The 19584-nt window shown below is 41.6% G+C and overlaps 1 protein-coding gene across 21 annotated transcripts in view; it reads right to left on the bottom strand.

Moving 5' to 3' along the window:
- The window catches only part of Lap (phosphatidylinositol-binding clathrin assembly protein lap), a 35468-nt gene extending 16690 nt beyond the window's left edge, over positions 1–18778 (bottom strand). For 2 of the 21 annotated variants that reach the window (XM_071713402.1, XM_071713397.1), the window contains exons 1-7: positions 16755–18767; positions 2119–2261; positions 1966–2041; positions 1051–1065; positions 532–634; positions 227–435; positions 19–125 (exon numbers count right to left, since the gene is read on the bottom strand). In XM_071713402.1, the coding sequence (XP_071569503.1) occupies positions 19–125; positions 227–435; positions 532–634; positions 1051–1065; positions 1966–2041; positions 2119–2261; positions 16755–16884 (783 nt within the window). In that variant the 5' untranslated portion in view covers positions 16885–18767. Of the gene's footprint in view, positions 1–18; positions 126–226; positions 436–531; positions 635–1050; positions 1066–1965; positions 2042–2118; positions 2262–16754 lie in introns of all 21 variants that reach the window. The other 19 variants (XM_071713394.1, XM_071713407.1, XM_071713401.1 and 16 more) reach the window with 15 other exon arrangements.
- Between the last annotated feature and the right edge of the window lie 806 nt (positions 18779–19584).

Consider the following 19584-nt stretch of genomic DNA (forward strand, 5'->3'; position numbering starts at 1 on the left):
TAAGATCGTATAACTTACTTCCGCCACTTTCAGAAATTCCCCGACCCTGTCCATGCGTATGAGGAACTTCTTGTAAAGATCTAAAGCGTCTCGACATTGTTTCTTGTTCATGTCGAAATATTTCTCTGAAAGGTTACAATCGTAATCATCCGATTAATTGATTTATTCTTACAAGCCTTTGAATATTTGTTATGCGATAGGAAAACAATATGTTGAATGGTGTTACCTAACAGATTAATGATGCCATCATTATAGCAGGCGAATAACCGGATAAGATCTCGAAAGAGGAGCATGAAGGCCATGTTTATGACGCCATTCGTGAGGTCGTTAGCCGTGCAATCGAATTCCAGCAGTCCGTCGAGTTGCGACTGCAGTACCGGCAAAGTTTTCAAGAGTTTCTCGGCGTTCATTGTGCGTAGAGTGCCGTCCTCCTTCCTGTAATGTCGATTACACAACGGAGATTAATTCCCTCATTAAATACAGTAAAATAAAATTTTAAGATCTATGAAAAAACACGTTTTCAACACATACCCTCTTTTCACTTTGCAAAAGTCGAACGCTACCGTCCTGTAGGAGAGAGCCTTCTCGTTGAGGTATTTGGCGTAGCGCCTGATGAAGGGTGACATGTCATATCCTGATGCAGAACACAAACGACAATTACTCACTTTTGTCCATAATAAATACTGTAGACATAACAAAAGCACTAATAGGCATCGCCACGCAACAATGCTTAAAAGTGAAATTAGAAAGTCGGCAGTGCGCCGGTGCGATTGCATTAATTTCATAAAGTTACACAAGCGTGCATGTCAGCGCCGATTGTAAATTATAATTTTGTCCAACATCTTGTAAGCCTAATCATATAATACTTGTGTGGGTGTATAATTATCAATATACATCACACAATTGATACAATACATAGATTAATAAATCCATAGCATGTACATTAATTTCTTTTATTCTAGCAAAGTTAGAATTGAACACATAGAACTACAAAGCACGGTTAATGAGTACCATTAATGTAAAACGAGAAGGTTTGTGATTAGAACTCACCCACGCGTATTCCTGCTTCATGCCCAAAGAGATAGAAAGTTAGTCCAAGTTAGTAAATCATACACATAGTTGCCAGATACATGGAAAAGAGAAAGATTCGCATTTTCCATATGGATGATAGCTACACAATGCGAGGAAATTAATAGCGCGAACATTTTTAAAAAATTCGCGATTGGAGCAATGATTTTGCACCGTTTAAACAAATAATAATTATTTAAATAATTCAATAATTGCTGCTGATCGATGTAGCAGTTGATCAACGTTACATTTAATGATCTCCAATCGGTGAATAAAATTAGGTCTCCCGTAAACAAGTTCTCGACGTGGAATCGAGGTGTCCGCGATCGGCTATTCAAATTACGCCTGTTGCAATTTTCCGTGCGACGCGTGCATAACAAATCAGCTCGCTCGACTATCGACACACGAGTCTTCTGTTGACCGAATATCGGTGCACGATTTTTATAAACGAGGGTGCGGAAAGCCATATGCATCGTGCTGCGATGAATTCACATCGCAATGGTTTTGTTAAAATAAACGTTAATTTTCCCAAATAAATCGCATTTTTAAATTTTGTTACAAGATTAGTTTTCTTTTAAGTATGGGTACTCTAGAATTGATGGACAATGAACACTTATTCATTACAGAATTTAAAGACTAATTATTCTTTGTAAAGAATATTTATTTAAAAAATTTTTAAAAATTGTTTATATTTATTGGTAAACTTTATCTTATTTTAAAAAGATAATTATCCTTTCGTAAATTAAAGAGATGCCAGCAAATAACGTAACATCATTTGTTTTGATTTTCGAAAGGAATAATGCCTGGTATCGTCGGCATCCATCAATTCTGGAACATATTGCGGTATGGTAGGAGAACGTAAAGCCCCACTGATATGATCATTTACAAAATAATCACCTTGTACGCCGCTCTTGTCCAGGAAATTGTTAAGCTGAAACGTGCTGTTGCTGGACGCGAGATACTGCGTGAACCTCTGTAAATAGAAAAGTCATTTCAGAAGGAATGTTACGGGCGTCTCGCGGGTCAGACGAGCGTCCGAAAGGTAATTACCTCGTTGCCATAGCACATCATGTGGTGCACGGTGATCAGGGCCTTAAAGACTACCGTCCAGTTTGTGTTCTGCGAGCGTTCTATCAGGAGATTAGCGAGCTGCGGTATGGAGACGTTCGGCTCATTGGTGCAATGGATTAAATCTGAAACGAGAAGAGGAGTCGAAGTCCATCTTGGAAGTATTTTCTGAATATAAGTCGATATCCATGCGTTCTCGACTTTGAGAGGAAACGACCATTGCAGACGGTGCGAAATCTCACGTCCCGTGCAAGCCACAATGAGAGGCACTGACCTCCACCTTATAAGATTACAACGTAATTTACATATGTATGATTCACAACCATCGCCGGCGACAACGCTATCGCATTGTGAGAGTCTCTCGCAAACCTGTCGTTTCCCCTCGCCGCGGATTTCAAGTCACGGTCTCGGTAGAAACGTATATCTCCATATTCTCCATCCGTTCGTACGTAATTTTTACGGAAACGTTCGGCAATTATATACGTGAAAGTGCGAGGTAAAAGCGAATCAATCTTGAATCGTGAGTACAAAAGAACAGCTACCTAGCGTAACTTGTTAAGTATAATTAAGTCATTTAATTAGAATCATCGACCGCTTTTTATCTCGACTCGATGAATTCTGAGCTTAATATGAACGAAAAAGTATACCATTGCGAGTAAAAGACTTGAAGCAGGCGGATACAATTGTACAAAAGTGGACCAACCGTTTTCATTCAGTGACTCGAAAACGAGAGAGAGAAAATCTGATTGAGCGGTGGGATAATTTTAATTGTTCTAAGCAATCTTAATTGTTCTAGATCACACGAGATATCAACATTATCCGTAAACTGTTTTTCAAAGATATTCACGCCCTATAATTTTCGCACGGAATTTCCAGTTGCAGTTTCCAGCGACTCGGATGATTCAGATATTCAAAGATGATTCAAAGAACTCGTATGATTCAGCATTCACATAATTTTCATCGTCATTCTTCTTACTTCGCATTTTATCAGCGTATGCGTAACACAAACCAAGCGATTTAACAATCACGATCCGCGATTTTTCTCCCGACTGCTGCCAACCTTCGGTTGTTATTTTTTAATTACGATCGCAGCTCGCCGCAACAATTAATCTCAAAAGCAAATAGCACGCCCGATAAGCGTAGAGGAAGAATTGCAATAATTAACAGAAGAATTAAATAACGTTTGTAATACAATCCTATTAAATTGTCATGTACAGGCGTGACCCAGCATTGATAAACCGCGATAACCCACAGAAGGCTTGAAAATAAGAGATCAAAGGAAAACGATATATATTTGTGCGCGCATACGATTACAATCCCAATTAACGGTGTTAACGTGAGATCTCGTTTTAATTTACAATTAAATTTACGACACGTAAAATGAGATATTCTACCTGATTAATTATACAATTCTACCCTAAAATATACGGGTCGTCTAAGAACGGCCTGAACGGCTGAAAATTCGATATTCGGAGCTTCTACGGCTCCGCTACCTTCGTCGTGCCAGTACCTAAAAATGGGAATAGTCGATGCTATCGATCACCACGGCTCGACGGTGACTCTGACCTGCATATACCGAACTCGAGGCTCGCGCGAATGTATCGTGGACCTGCCAAATGTGAAGCGAATAAGCGACGATAAAGTCAATCGCGACACGACGACGATGACGACGACGCCGACGACGAAGTGAACGATGGCAATCTACGCGACGTCCATCAATCGCGATTGATTAACGAAAGTATAGCGGGTCCACATCAGGAGGACGGCGATACCGCGTAACAAGGTCAACAATCGCGTTGCCGTGCTCCAAACGTGATGATATTCGTGTCGTTATTGACGGTGCAGTGGTCCATACTCGCCGGAATCTGATACCGCAGTTGCTATGGGCGTATTATTAAAATGCAGAGCGTATCGTTTTTTTTTTCAAGCTCTACTTGAAGGAAAAAACCCTCGGATAAAGTATTTTTGCTGAAAGAAAAATCCGCTTCAAATCGAACGAGGACCGACTAAAAACCACGCGATATAGAAATGTGCGGCGTCCTGCCATGAAATATAAATGAAATACGTTACCAAGTAAGCTAATACGAAAAAAAAGTCTATATACGTGTTTAACATATAATAGCGAGTTAACATTTATATAAATATGAATTCTTATTAATCTACGATAGCCCGAAGCATTGAAACTATAATCATGTCTATTCACAGTTATTGTATGAAATCGTAACTTGTATCGCGCGGTTGTTCATAATTCGTCGAGCATCTTGTCTACGAGAGAAGCCACGTATAAGTATTTGACCGACGCGAAAAAGATGGGAGTTAAGCAACGTTTCGCCGCGGATAGTTTCCCACGCCTTTAATGTATCTCTCTCGCCCGGCCGACCGATGATCCCGCAATATCGAAGTCACGACGACGAGAGGGCTTGGAATGAAAGTGCAACGCGCGAGAGCGAGCGTACGAAGGGGCACCGGATAAACGCGAATAAAGCAGTGAATCAGCACCGAGTATCGAACCCCGGCGCATTCTGCGAACTGCAACTATTTCCATATGGTTATCGCGCGCGATAAATGGCACTCGACGTTATCGCGAGATGATTGTCTCTAATTGGCGCGAAAAGCGATTTCGCAAATAAAACTGTCTGTAACTATTTACACGTGACGATTATCCGCCCATTAATTTAAACTTTAATCCAGTGACACAGAAGAAACTAAATTAAAAATATTCTTTTTCCATAGTAATTCTTCAAATTATTTTATCTTCTTAGCATTTTTAATACACCGTTTAATATAAATAATGATTTTTTTTAATTCATAGTTTAAATGAATAATAAGGATAATAAGAAAAAAAATAAATGTAGTGCATAATAAAATATAATAGGGATAAACATAAGTGATGAAAGTAAGTAAGATTCGTATAGCTTAGGAATTTAAGAGTTCATTTCAACTGTAAACAAAATCCCACGCAAGTTCAGGCAGTAATGAAGACGTTTTACGAGACATATTACTGTGTTAAACGAAAATTACAGTCCGCATTAAAGGCAAAAGGTGCATGAGCGATTGCAATGAATAACCGCTATCTCGAGCGATGCGTTGCTCGACCTTGCGAGAGGCTTCCCATTCTAATTATAATCTCCCAAACACGGACGGATTTAGCGGCCAAGTAGCGTCCGCGTTGGCATCGTCGTCGAGTGTCAAAAAACAGGCACATTCCCTCGGACATTTATTCAAAGGTTGCGGCCGTGTGATTCAGGAGAACGGCGCGAGTACCGAATTTTTATCGCTTCGACGCCGTACGAGAAACAGGTGCGGATCTGTCGTCGAATAAAACAGAAAAATGCAGTTCTGTCGAACGGAAAATACCAGTAATCTTTTGTGTTATCTCGGGCATAAGAACATAATACGTGATAATAAACAGATAAACGTATGACATTTCAATAATACTGCGTGCAGAATATTGAAACATCAATTATTGATCTATTAAGATACTATAATCCGATTCAGTTAGTTATTATATTTTTTTTTATTTTTTAAAAATATTACTGTTAATATTATGGTAAACAGAGGTATTAACGTTAAATATTTGAAATTATCAGCCGCGGGTGAAATATGCGTTTAATCGACACAACAAGTACACGTTCGGCGACACGCACAGCCGATAATAAATGAGCTTTTAATAAATCCTCCGATAATGCCGCGCGATTGGCAATCGTCGGAGGATGTTAAATGCGTATGCTGGTAAAAACACAATCGCTATCTAGGCGAGCTGAAGGGGTGTGCACCGGCTGACTGACTGACTGCATGTGTATCTCCAGACGCGGACGGGGGCGTGTGCGATAAACGCGTTTTGGCTACGCGAGCGATTGTAGTTGCGAACTGCAAAAAGCAGACTTGATTGTGCCGAATGAAAACCGCAGAGAGTCCCCCGAGCGAAATTGAGGCGCGGATCGTCAAATACGTGCAGCGTATTCGCTCCGACCTAAAATTCTGGATGGCATATTTTCCACGAAGCTGCATGGAGTCCCATTTTGCTCAGGTAGCATTTCGACGGAGGCAACGTTACGCGATATTAGAATACTGAAATATCGTGTTATTAAATATAAATTAAAATGCAACGCATGTATTTGTATAATAAGCGAAAGCAAAATATTATCTCATTAAATATGAGCAACTTTTTCCAATTATGCATTCTGATTAAAATTCTGACGAAACAACGCGGTACTAAAACATTAAAATTCTACGGCATTAAATATTACATCACCAAGCCTCTTAATGAAAAAATTAAATGTATACGTAAAATTAAATAACTGTAAATGTGTTAAAGACTAGAAGTCGGGTCGATCGATGCGTAATTGGTCTCGAAGCAGAAATTAACGTATTTTCCCCATTAACTTAACTTTTACCCATGAATACATTTTGATACGGTAAGCTATTCCCCGTGGATGACTCTCACTATTTTCCTTTACTGCAGATGACTTTATGTCGCCGTCAACCACGCTAACGCAAAGTTAAGAATGTAGCCGGCCCTTCTCCTCGGCTCCCTCTTTCCCTCTCGGCGCGGCGGTCGTATTCCCGGGGTCGCGACTCGTCCCTGGTATATTCAATTTCTCTCTCTCTCTCTCTCTCCCTCCCTTCCTTCTTCTTTTTACCCGTCCCAGCTTCCTTCTCGTTTCTCGCTCTCGGTATCAACAGTCTCCGGTTCACAAAGGCCTTTCGCGCGCGCATGATGCACGCCACTTACTGTAAGTTTAATCTGCGCGGTACCTACACCTATTCCGACACGCTCGAATTCTCTCGGCGTATAATCGCAGAACACACTCGTAGAGAGGTATTCGCATCCCACATTGTCGGGCGTGAAACACGGCAATCAAGTTTCCATTTTCTTTTCCTTTTTCACGCGTTAAAGCACAGTGTTAGAGTAAAGAGACATGTATTTAACGCAAAACGCGGGTCTTGGGGTGACAATGGCCGAATCTGTCTATTCGTTTCAAAATTCGGTCGTAATAATAACAAATTTTAATTATTATTTTATTTTATTTTAAACTGATCTTATATTCTTTCAGTTGTTCTATATATTTCAGGTTTATTTATAATAAGTCTTACAATTAGTTAAGTTTACACTCTGTCAAATATTAAAAGATGAAATTTAAACCAATACCTTAAGTTAAATAACATTTTGTTATTTTTAATTACCATGTTAAAATTTATTATTTTAACACAAAACAGTATTATTTTACTTCCATTGGTTTAATTAAATTAACATTGCTTTAGTTAAATTAACGATATATTGAGTAGGAACAGTGGCGACTTGTAAGAATGGTTAAAAATGACTCAAATTAAGTCATTTATAATTTGACACTACGAATTTAACAGTTTCTGCCAAAAAAAATGATATAAGAACTTCGATGTAACGTTCTGCAGTTACATACTTAGAGAGCCGTGAATAAAACATGCATTAATTAAAATAAATTTAAAGAAAATATTATCATTTATCATGACATAACATGTATAGATCTGAACCACTTATAAAGGAATTTCTGGAATTCCCAAGGTTGAGCTCCGTTTAGTTTTCGCAACGTTTTATTTCCGTCGTTCGCTGCGGGATCTCCGATCGAGTTCGCCTAACTTGTTACCAAAAAAAAAACGAGCGAGAGAGAGAGAGAGAGAGAGAGAGAGAGAGAGATGCATCGGCTCAAAATTCGCAAAATACACGCGATTACACCAAACGACGAGACAAGAATGGCGCGAATTGGAAGTGATCCGACACTATATGCAAATGCAGCGATAGCACACGAGGCACGCAGGAATAAATTCCACTTTCGAGTAAGTGGAGCGTACGATAAGGCGATCGACTGCAAATTCGATTCGACAAACGATCGTAAATTGCGAAACGGCGGTAGATTTTGCGTTACGCGATGCAATCGATACATCGCGGACAATCTCAGCATTCATACGATCAATATATGGGTCAATAATATAGGTGACGTTTCTTCTCGTCTTACGAAACAAAATAATCCTTATGTGCGCAAAATGAATTCGATTCGTTTTTCACGCTCAACCACTTTGGGCTATTTGTTATTTTATGAGGAACAGAATCTCCAATCTGTCACGTTGCGTCGAAATACAACGAAAATAATCACGGAAACTGATAGCTCCGCGAAAGAGCAATAACAATTTTGCTCCGATTCTTCGCTACGGAATTTTATTCCATACGGCAGAAAATTGCTAACTTTGAAAATTCGATTCCCTGGCTAACCCCGCATGTCGAAATTTGATTTTTATTTACTTGTATGCGTTCAACGATTCGTGTGTTTGGAAGAGAGACATTTCAGAAACGCGGTCACCGCACGCGCTATCAAGGAATCCTTTCATATACCACGTATACTGGGCAAGCAATATTCGTCGAATCATCTCGCGTAAAAGGCGCGCTGTTGTTTTTCCGAGCGAAAAATAGAGACGCTATCGATTGACCTTTCGTGTGCATTAACGGATACGAGAGGCTCATAGTGTCTATCAATTGATACACGGTGTGCAACAGAGGGAGAACATTGACCGTGACAGCTCGACAGGGCTCGGATAATATCCTCAATATCGAATCTTTGTTTACCGTGAGTTTCAATTATTTCACTTACAAATCAGCTGATAATGCTGAACGACTTCAATTATATCCCAAAGACGTCTGTTAATTAGCATAATTAAGAGTATTATTTTAAAACCGTATGCACATACCAGAGATGCATAAAGAACCCTGTACTCCATATTCACGACGTTAAGATGAAAGAGTTGGGAGACAATAAGAGACTTGAAATAAAAATGAGGCTAAATACCACAAACACAGGTGATCTCTAAAAATTAAATTATATCTCTTGCATACTTCTTTTTCCTTACTTTTTCTTAATCTTTTGCTAATTATATCTCTTTCATTCATACTTTTCAACTTGGTCTACTTCTTGACATAAAATTTTTTTCATTTAGAGTTTTAATCCTCAACTGTAAAGTCTGGAAAAATAAGTGAGAGTTGCCTGTCATTTATTTTGTAATTTTTACTAATTATGTTTTTTTTTCTCTAGAAAAAATAGATAAAATTTGAGTCTGTGCGCAATTAACGCTGAAAAATACAGTAATAAATACGTACAGAATAAAGAGCAATTGTTTTTATATCTAAAATTAGAAGAGGAATAGGAGTTCGTAGAATTACACGTTCCCACACTAATGTCTATAATTTACGGTTAATTCTCAAATTTTCTTTCCTTGTTCATGATGCAAAAATGATGTTATACGACATTATACGAGTATGTTATGTGATGTTATATAAACTGGAAAATGAGAAAGAATAGACAGTGAACTGGCGAGAGTTAATCAAACCAAATTGATTCATCAAGGAAACTGAGACTGGAGGTCCACTTCCTTATTATACGTGACATTGTAGCTCTAGATTTAGCGTGTCAGCTATAATAGTACGGCAGTATCGATTGATCCCTTCGAAGCGCTGACACGCTGTCCGGCGGAGAGAACGTTGACCGTGAACGATGTGAATGACTTTGAAGATCCGTTTTCGCTAATCGTTAAACGCGCGTCTACATTTGCGGCGCAATAGTGTCATCGATTGAATACACCGAGGCCATGCGGTGCAAGAAACATCGGCCTTGAAAGGTGCGAATGACTTTAAAGAGGCCTCTTTTTGCCTGACCTGAGAGAGGGAGAGAGCGGTGTATTTTTACGTAACGTTTCGTAATGGTGACTATCGTCTTATCAGCCGGACCCTCGTCCTGAGGGTCACGTCCCGCAAGAACCGAACGACGGAAGACACGGAATGAATGGAGCGAGCAAGGAAGAATAAAGCGAAAGGCTCTTTGAGAAAAAGAGCTCTTTGAGATTAAATCATGCTCGAAGTGAATAACTTCAAAGGAACTAGGAGCCAGTGTCATTGTATGGCTCTGAGGTAGAAAAACAAAAGAATAATCTTATCTTATGTAAACTACAAAATAAGAGAACTATATTTTAAGTTGTAGGAACTATATTTTAAGTTGTATACCCAAAATAGACCCAGAGAATATGCACTCCAGGGTACACTTAAATTCGTAGTGTCAATTTGAATCATTGAACGTTAATTATCTACATCAATGGAGTTGAAATAATAAATGTTGACACACATGGCAGTTGAAAATAACAAAATGTTATTTAACTCAAGGTTCAAGTTTCATCCTTTAATATTTAACAGTGTAACATCCATACCATCTTTTAAAATGACTTTTAAATACACATGTGGAAATGTTGAGATTTCTAACAGTAATTTAAACCACAGAGTTTCCAGAACTAGGATCTTAGAAAACGGAGAAACTGCTGTGAGGAAAAGAGGCGAAAGGAGAAAGAGGTATTTAATAATATAATTCTTCCGAAAGTAAAAGAGATCGACAATCTTGAATTCCCGACTTGCAAGAATAACCTACATTTATGCGTTTTGCAATAATGGGTGATTCATCACGAAACTATCCGCGGTATAACGTGTAACACGACTTAGCACCTGTCCTTAAGAGCTGCGGAGTAACATTTGTTGTTCCACATTCGTGTCGTCTCGCGGATAGTTTCGCTATAACGTGCAATTATACAGTTTAGCGTACGGCAACTCGTCCTTTTCGATCTTCGCAGAATGACACTGGCTCCGTTCCCGATTCGAGTAGCTCCACGTTCGATCCGCGGCCGCAGAGAGAACCGGTGAGAGTAAACAACACTTTCGAAACAACGATAGTCATTAGAGACAACAACGATCGTCAGGCCGCGAAGCGGCTTAATTACCTGGCGGATGTGTGTCGCGGGACTCGCGGGAGAAAATCGTTACGAATTCCCCGGCGCGGCGTGTTATTTATAGCGCGTTTACGCTACGCGAGAAATTTTGTAAGGTACGATACCGTACCAAATCCGCTTACATAAAAATCGCGTTACATTACGCGATTTTGCGTCATGTCGCGCTTTTATCAGATCGTATACCGTTGCGGTCGCAATACGTCATAGATATCGACTCGCATCTCGTATTGCTTCTATCGTTCCTCGTTTCTTATTACAACACATCCCTTAGGGCGAAAAACTAATATTTTGAAACAATACCGTAAACGAAGCTCGATGATTTCGGCGAATTCAGTGATGTAACGATTTTGTCGTCGCGACAAATCATTCTCTCGCGTACGTTTACAGCATCGAAAATGATAGCGTAACTATATCGATTCTTACTTTCGTAACGGAAATCTCGCGTGGCGTAAATAGGCTTATTGGACGACAATTTTTCGTGCGGTGCTATACGACGTACGAATGTCTTCGTTCCGTAAGATTATTGATCGGCCGGTAGCGGCTTTGTGTCTGGCGAATCAGCGGCACGAGGATCGAGTGCCTTTCTTTCGAAGGTCCGGCTCTTTATTAATTCCTCAGATCATTGATGCGGGTCACGGATTCCTCGCTTAATTACGCCCTCCATCGCACTCTCGCGATAGCAAAAGCTCGTTACGCAAATCCTCGAATATTACAAACGGAAGGAGTTGCCCAATGCGACGTAAGCTGACAGCGAGGAGAAAACTCACGCGAAAATTCCCAGCCGTCGTCATTCGCGTCGCGATAATTTTTAGACACGATAAAAAAGACAGTCGTGTCATCGGTAATTGTACTATGCATTACAGTAAGTATGCTTATGCAACATAAATTGTAAGGTGCGCAACACAATAAGGTGTGCTTTGTACAGCGCGTTATCTTTTATATTTTATCGAGGTGAGATTATCGATATTTCGACGAATTTTTTTTTCCGTAACTTTACGTTACTCGAACATAATCTGTGATTTGTACAAAAGAAAAAATGTTCTCCTTTAAATTCTTTATAGAGAGATTATTGTAACAATAATTACAAAGAAATATATATATTTATATTTTTATACAACTTGTCGTTTCGATTATCACACAAAAGGCACTGTTAAATTCGTAGTGTCAATTACACTCAATTTGAATCATTTTTAATTCCTATAAGTCGCCACTGCTCCTATTCAATATGTCGTTAATTTAACTAAACCGATGAAATTGAAATAACACTATTAAAATAATAAATTTCGACATACATGACAGTTAAAAAGTAACAAAATGTTATTTAACTCAAGGTATTGGTTTAAATATCATCCTTTAATATTTAATAGTTTAGCATTCCAATGCAGTACATTGGAATATCGATCGGAAAATTTTCAGGAATAATACAGCAAAATCGTCTTTACATTCTCGAGTCGCGATGTGATTTAAACCACAAAGTTTCGCCAAGCACACTCTACGTCTCTCGATAACACAACAGATTTAACTTAAATTGAAGATCTACAGTGGCAAATCACACAAGGACTCGATAGTAAATATTATTCTATTGACGAATACATATGTACGTTATATCTGGAGATGTTAACAAGACGTGATAAACAGAAGAGGGAGCCGATAATCGCGCTTGGCGTGAAGAATAAAGCGTGCTCGTTTGAATTAGGACAAATTCATAAATTGAAACGAACGCTATCGTTACGCCCACAATCGCGTGGAGTGTAAGAAAGAAAGCGTGATAATCTGAAATCTCTAACGAAAAATTTCATTTTATTGTCACGCGCGGAGAATATCCGGGCGATATTTTCCATAGCAATGAATCGGAACTATATTTTTTGGCACACACCCCGTAAATCTATAAAGCATTCCGTGCAACTACGCGTCAGCGAGATCGATAATTAAATGGAGCTCGAGGTTCGTAGGGTTTCACGACTTATCAGGTCAGAATGAAGTATATTCCGACGACGTCTATTCGTGGAATGTGCTCGCCTATTTTCGTCAAGGCGTTTCTCGTCGATGTAATACGTCAAGACGTGTTGACAGTTTACTCAAAAATTTACTCGCGAAAAAATACGTGTATGTGAAGGAGACATGACAAATTTCTGAAATATGAGATTGCAACGAAGAGACATGAGACATAAATATAAAAAAAGGACATATACGCATATACATTGCTTTAACTTGTATCACGAGCCGGAAAAGAGATAGGAGCACTTTTATCGTTTAGTGTTTAGTCGAACGAGTAACATAGTTATATGTACGAATTATATTTTAATAAAGACTTTAATTTCAACCGCCTCGCTACAACATCCTTCAAATTCCAAATTACAGTCCCGATAGCGTTTCAATACTAAATTCTGTTGCGTTATGCTATTTCTGACGTATATCGTATTACATTTTAATACCTATTTCGATCGTTATGCTCTCTCATGCACGTGAATGGTATAACTGCAAGTGCCGTTAATCCGCAGCGAGGAGCTTTACTGACGGGCCATCAAAGGATTATATCACGCGAAAACGTTTATTTTAATCGCGAATATATGCAAATTGCAAAAATCCCGGCTACGGAAACCTCGCCGTTAGCTCTCTTATCCGGACACCGACTTTTACTTTTACGTAGAAGCAAATCCATCGGGTAAGAGATTTCATCAGTTTTTCATTCAGTGTCCGCGCGCGGCGTTCATTCCAGGAACGCGGAGTCTCGATGAGGGTATAATGACGTCATTGTTAAATAATTATTCCGGCAGAAATGGTCTTTTCCGCGTGAACGGAGGAGAGACGGAGAAGTCGAGTCCTCTGGCGAAGGGTGAAAGGCTGAAATAGACGACGATCGATTTCGCTGAATGCGGAATGGGATTCATTGAGATACGGCGCTCGCCGGGGGTCAGGTCGTAGGTGGAGAGACGATAGAGCCCCGTGGGGGCTATCAATCGACTATCAAAGTCGCTGTCATCCGTCCCGACCGTGATTCGCCCGCGTTTACAACGGAAGGAAATTACCCGCGATATGTAATCGTCCGCATACGCCGCGGTCCGCATGACTAACGGCTACAACGAAAGGTTCGTCACCTTGGAAATCAGCTTGTCCGCCGAAGGAGGGAAACGCGTCCGAGGTCTTCTTCCCCGTTAATCCCAAACACGGCAGTGTATGTACACCATTGTGCGTAGATGTGTACACAAGATACGTACGTGTACACAGTTAACATGTGCCCTCGTGGTCCGAAGTTTTGTGTGAATTCCACGCGAATTTGGCTGGTTTATACAGATTCAATTAACGGCGCCATCTTTTTATCTTCGTCGCCTCTTTTAAATAATTTATACATTTGAAGATACACGCGAAAGAACGATGAATAAACTTTGTTACATGACCCATGTAACAAAATTTATATTAGATATTTTTTTATCTTTTGCAAACAGTGAGTTTTGGAACAACTAAATATATTTGTCGTGTATGGCAATTTTATCGCGCTTTTCCCTAAATATTAAGTACTAAAAGATGAAATCTAAACCAATACTTTGAGTTAAATAACATTTTGTTATTTTTAACTATCATGTGTGTCAAAATTTATTATTTTAACATAACACTTGTTAATTAAATCAACGACATATTGAGTAAGAGAGTTAAAAATGACTCAAATTGAGTATAATTTGACATAACGAATTTAATAGTGTACGTTTTATCGTTTTTCTGTTCATTTAAATGCCATTAACACGCAACTTAAATAAGAACGTAAAAAAGCGCCCTCGGTTTAATTTAACTACCCTAATCTGAGTGAGATTAGATTCTGACGTAAAGTTCAAGGCACTACTGAAGGACGCCTCCATCCCCACGAATAGACTTTTATAGATCGATCATCCCTCCGGAGCAGTTTCAAACAAATCGCATTTAAATCAGATGCAAGTCAGATACTGGCGAAGAAAAGAAATAAAGATTTCATCATCTTAATTCTGTTCGCCCACTTGTGCCTCAACAATGTGACGATAATTATGCAGACGGCTCTAGTAAACGTGAAGAAGTCGATATCATATTTCGTTTCTACACACTTAAACACCCCGGAGACCCCGGTTATCGTTGTTTCAGAGATAAAACGCGGAAAAAAAAGACCTTCCTTAAACGTCTATTTCGCTAAGTAAGCATTTAATCAAAACACGGGCACAATACCGATTATCTCGAAATAAAAAGATACGTGAGTCAAGCGGCTTTCGTAATCACGGGCTCGCAGACATCATTCTCGATTCTCGAATTATACGAGTGTGACATTTGCATGCGATCGCGCGATCCTCGCATAATAAAAGTGCACTAAAATTTACATCTTTTTTAGACGGATCCTAAAATTCCAAGATCAAATTTCTGCTTACGAATGTCTGATGAACCAGAACGGAACGGCTCGTAAATAAATCGGCGACTCTGTTCTTCTCCGCGTTTCCTACGCTTTTCAAATATTTTTCTAAAAACAATCTACATTTCCTTCCGTTTATTAAAGTAAGAAAAAATAGGAAAGTCTCGCAGAGAAGAGAAAATGTGCATTCGCGCAAGCGTGTACTATTAAATATTAAAAAATGAAATTTGAACCAGTATAATGCCTTGAGTTAAATAACATTTTGTTATTTGTTAACTGCCATGGCATATGTGTCGAAGCTTATTATTTCAATTTCATTGGTTTAATTAAATTAACGACATATTGATTAGGAGCAGTGGCGACCTATAGAAATGGTTAAAATCAAATTGAATATAATTTGACAATATTAATATTTTCTTATATACAATTAGCGTTTTTGCGCGACGCGCAATTAATATCTCGGATCATCCTTCCGAGTATCGAAAATAGCACGTTAATGATCGCACGGGTCGGAGCAAGGCCTCCAGAAAGTCGAACATGCGTGGAGCGAGAGGCCTGTCCCTTTTCCACACCACTCTCTAACCTTCCTACGCGATATTCCCTTTTCTTCCCTCCCCTTTATCGAACGTCTGAATGTAATGCGCTTCGTCCTTAAGCGCAGCGAGCATGAAAGACACGGCTGGAAAGGACAGACCTCCGGATTCAATTTCCCTCTCGGGGACACCGCGCGATTGTTATACCCTCCAGAAGAAGCTCTCCATTGTCCAGGTAAACGTTTCTAACCACGCGTTCGCGTCTTCGGCAGAAAGCCGAATACGAGATTATGGCGAAAAGTGCGCCGCGGAGTGGAAAGGCTACGAGCGCGAGTGTGCGCCTTCAGGAAGGAGCGCGATCGATTTCGATTGCTTTAATTGCCACGTCGACGTACGATGTCAATGTGGAAAGGAGAAGTAAAGCCAACGATCTCGTTCGACCATGCCTGTTATTGCCTGTCCCGAGAATCGCTTAACGCTGGGAATCTCGCGCGAGACCAGTGGGGGGGGGGGGCGAGAGAGTCTCGCTCGCCTTCTTTCAGCGGCAGGCAAATAGGAAAGGTGAGCGACTCGCCCGTCCCCCTGCACGCTGGTCCCGCGCGTACCCTCGCCGTGAATCAACAGCAGAAAACGGCCGAAATCGCCGAAAATCGGAGCAGGCGACACCCTGCCGCTTGCGCGAGGCGTCGAAACGTTCACCTTCCCCTTTTCGGGGATCCTACCGGCCAGACATAATTCCTCTTTTTCCTTCTTAGAGTTTCCTCGAAACTGAAAACGTAAACTTTAAGAAAGAAACGTTGTTGAAACGGAGCTCTCGCAAAACGGAGCAAGCGCCGTTTGAAATCCACGAATGAATGACGCTCGACGATATATGTGTATATCGTCGAGGGGGGAAAACTTTCACTCTCTTTACTTACAGTCGAGATGCTTCTTCTTGGGTCCGATCATCTCCTCCGTGGTGGCCTTGCAGACGGACTTGGCGAGGCCCTGGCCGGCGATGCTGTGCCTCGCGGCCAGCAGCCTGTCGTTGATCGTCTGTCCCGCCATACTGTCCCGCTGTCACGGTGGTTAGCAGAGCAGTCAGTTGACGACGTTCACGACGAAATCGCGTGGACCCTCCCCGGCACGTTCGAGCTTCTCCACCCCCCGCGCACCGGTAGAAGAGACGAAAAAAGGAGTCGCGACGACCGCGACGACCGCGACGAGGACGAAAACGAGGGCGACGGTCGCGAGAGGCGAGTGAAGTTGGCCGTCCTTGACGCGACGCGGACGGACTGACGGGAGCGAGATACTACGGGGTACGGGCACTCCGGCTAACTTCACCGCGCACGGCACCACGGCCCACGGCACGATCACGATCACGATCGCGAGCACGGCCACGACACGGACACGGACACGGACACGGGCACGAACACGAACAGCCGAGACCGGGCGCTACCGCGCGAGGCGTCCGCGACGTCCCGCTCACCCCGATATTATACTTGGCCCGCCGCGCTGCTTTTCCGGTCCTCCGGCACCTCTCCTCGTTCTCGTCCTCCTCCTCCTCCTCCTGCACCCCCGCCTCCTCCTCCGCCTCTCCTCGTCCGCCGCCTCCGCCTCCTCAGCCGGTTCCTGGTTCCTGCGCTCGCGTGATGACGCGCGAACGATAGCCCGCCGCGATTTCTCCGCGTTCACCAGGCAGCGGAGCCAGGGCAGCCCGCGCTTCAGCTTCAACGGCTCAGCTGAACGGCGTTACGTCGGCGGCTGACGGCGACAGCAGGCCTCCTTCTGTCTGCCAAGATGGCGGCCGCGCTCAGTGCCGACAGTGCCGACCGTGCCGCCGAGACCGCCGCGGCGGCGCGAGCATTCCCCCCCACCGAGCCGCGCCGGCCGCGGCCGGCCAATCGCGTGAGCCCGCCGCGCCGACCGCCGACGCTCGCCGCCGCACGCTGCGACGTCATCGCCGCCCGCCGCCCGCCGGCCGCGGCGCAGCCGAGATTTGAAAATCAAGTCGCGACTCGCGACGACGCGAGGTCGTGCCGATTGACGAAGATGCTCGATCGTCGAACGACACAGATATTTCGCTCGTCGCCTAGAGGCAGATTTTACTCGTGGAGTCAAAGTTTTAAGCGACTTACGAACGATATCGGTAGCGCAATTTCCCAAGCCGTCCCCGTCCATCGATTGAAATGTACGTTGTGAAGTTGGCGCTCGTCGCGGGCACGGCTGCCAACGAGCGCGAGTGAAACATGGAAACTATTTCAAGCCCTACAAAATTTTTTTCATCGTTCGTAATTCTTCTCTATAAGCACGAAATAGGTTGTGATATGATTCTGCGGGAAGTCTAGGAGCGAGGAAAAAAAAAGATACTTTGAGACACACGATATTCGCATATTCGTGGAAATCCATGCGTTTCGGCCGCTAATTTTGTAGCCAAGAGGGCGTTAGTTCACGGATAATTCTTCAAGTCACGCTTCTGTCAGGCGAAACGAAATTCACGTTCAGATTTTATCACAAAAATTGCATTAGTTAAATAGATAATGATCTTTTTGAGATCGCAAAGGATAGACCGCGACGTTTCAAATATCAATTATTATTTTCGTATTAATTTCGTAGCGATAGAGACGAAACAATCGTGATTTGACTAAAAATTTCTTTTTAATTATAAAAATGACGGCTTTCAACGAGATATCGCATTACTTTAATATCTCAATATAATAACTGTTTGATAAACATAATTTAGTTACCTTTGTGGCTTGCAACTTCTTTCAGAAAGTGGGTTACATTTTTGTCGCATAATATGTCTGATGTTTCTTTTCGTGTCGTTCCTTATTGGTCGCGCAACTTTGATCCATTTTTTCAGTCCTCGCATTGGCGATAATGAACGATGCAAATTGGACGATCGAACGGTTCGTCACGACCAGCGCGATGTATATATGTTTTCTTACACGCGTCGCGAGAAAATAATTCGTCGAAAGAGAATAACGTGAAGTAAGGCAGAGGATTTCGATTTCCGTGCACAAAAGCGAATCGCCGATTCCGCAAAGTCGTCTATCTATTCGAGAAGCAATATGGCGAAGCAAAGGGCGAATCAGTCGTGGCAACTTCAAATGGCCTAGTTTACACCGACCGTTTGATACGCGTACCAAGTACTGTATCCGTATCAAATTCGTATCAAATTTCGGTTTACACCGGGATAACCCGAGATTTGATACGGATTTGATACGGATATAGTACTTTTGGTTCGCGTACAAACGGTCCGGTGTAGAGAGCCTCAATCGGCAATAACTACGTCTGCACTTGCTTCACTCGCGTTTCCTGCATGTTTAACGCGCAAAACACAAACTCATCCGAAGCCCTTCGTTTGATATAAAAATTTTAATATAGCCCTCATCTTGATAAAAAAGATTGGAACCCCTAATCTAAATAATTAAATGCGTAAAACGTCATAAATGATTAAATTTTTCTCTTTTGCACTACACTGATCACGAATAAACCTTTGCCCTTATCAAATCCATTGAATACGGGAATAATTTTGAAAAGTGCTACGTGACCGATGGTCGGTATGACTAAGTTCACGACGTTACAGCGAGATATGCGCAAAAATGCAAATTCGAGCGTGGATAAAATTATTAATTTTCTGTTGTTGTGGAAAAGAAAGATATATATTATTAGCTTAGGGCGACGAATTTTAGCTAGAAATATGTTTTGCTTTATGCGATTCTGCCGGTTGAATTAAATCACCGTGGTTAAATGTTAATCGGAGCG

The sequence above is a fragment of the Temnothorax nylanderi genome, unplaced genomic scaffold, assembly GCF_030848795.1.
Source record: "Temnothorax nylanderi isolate EJ_2023f unplaced genomic scaffold, tnyl_v1.0 TNYL_tig0124_pilon, whole genome shotgun sequence".
NCBI lineage: Eukaryota > Metazoa > Arthropoda > Insecta > Hymenoptera > Formicidae > Temnothorax > Temnothorax nylanderi.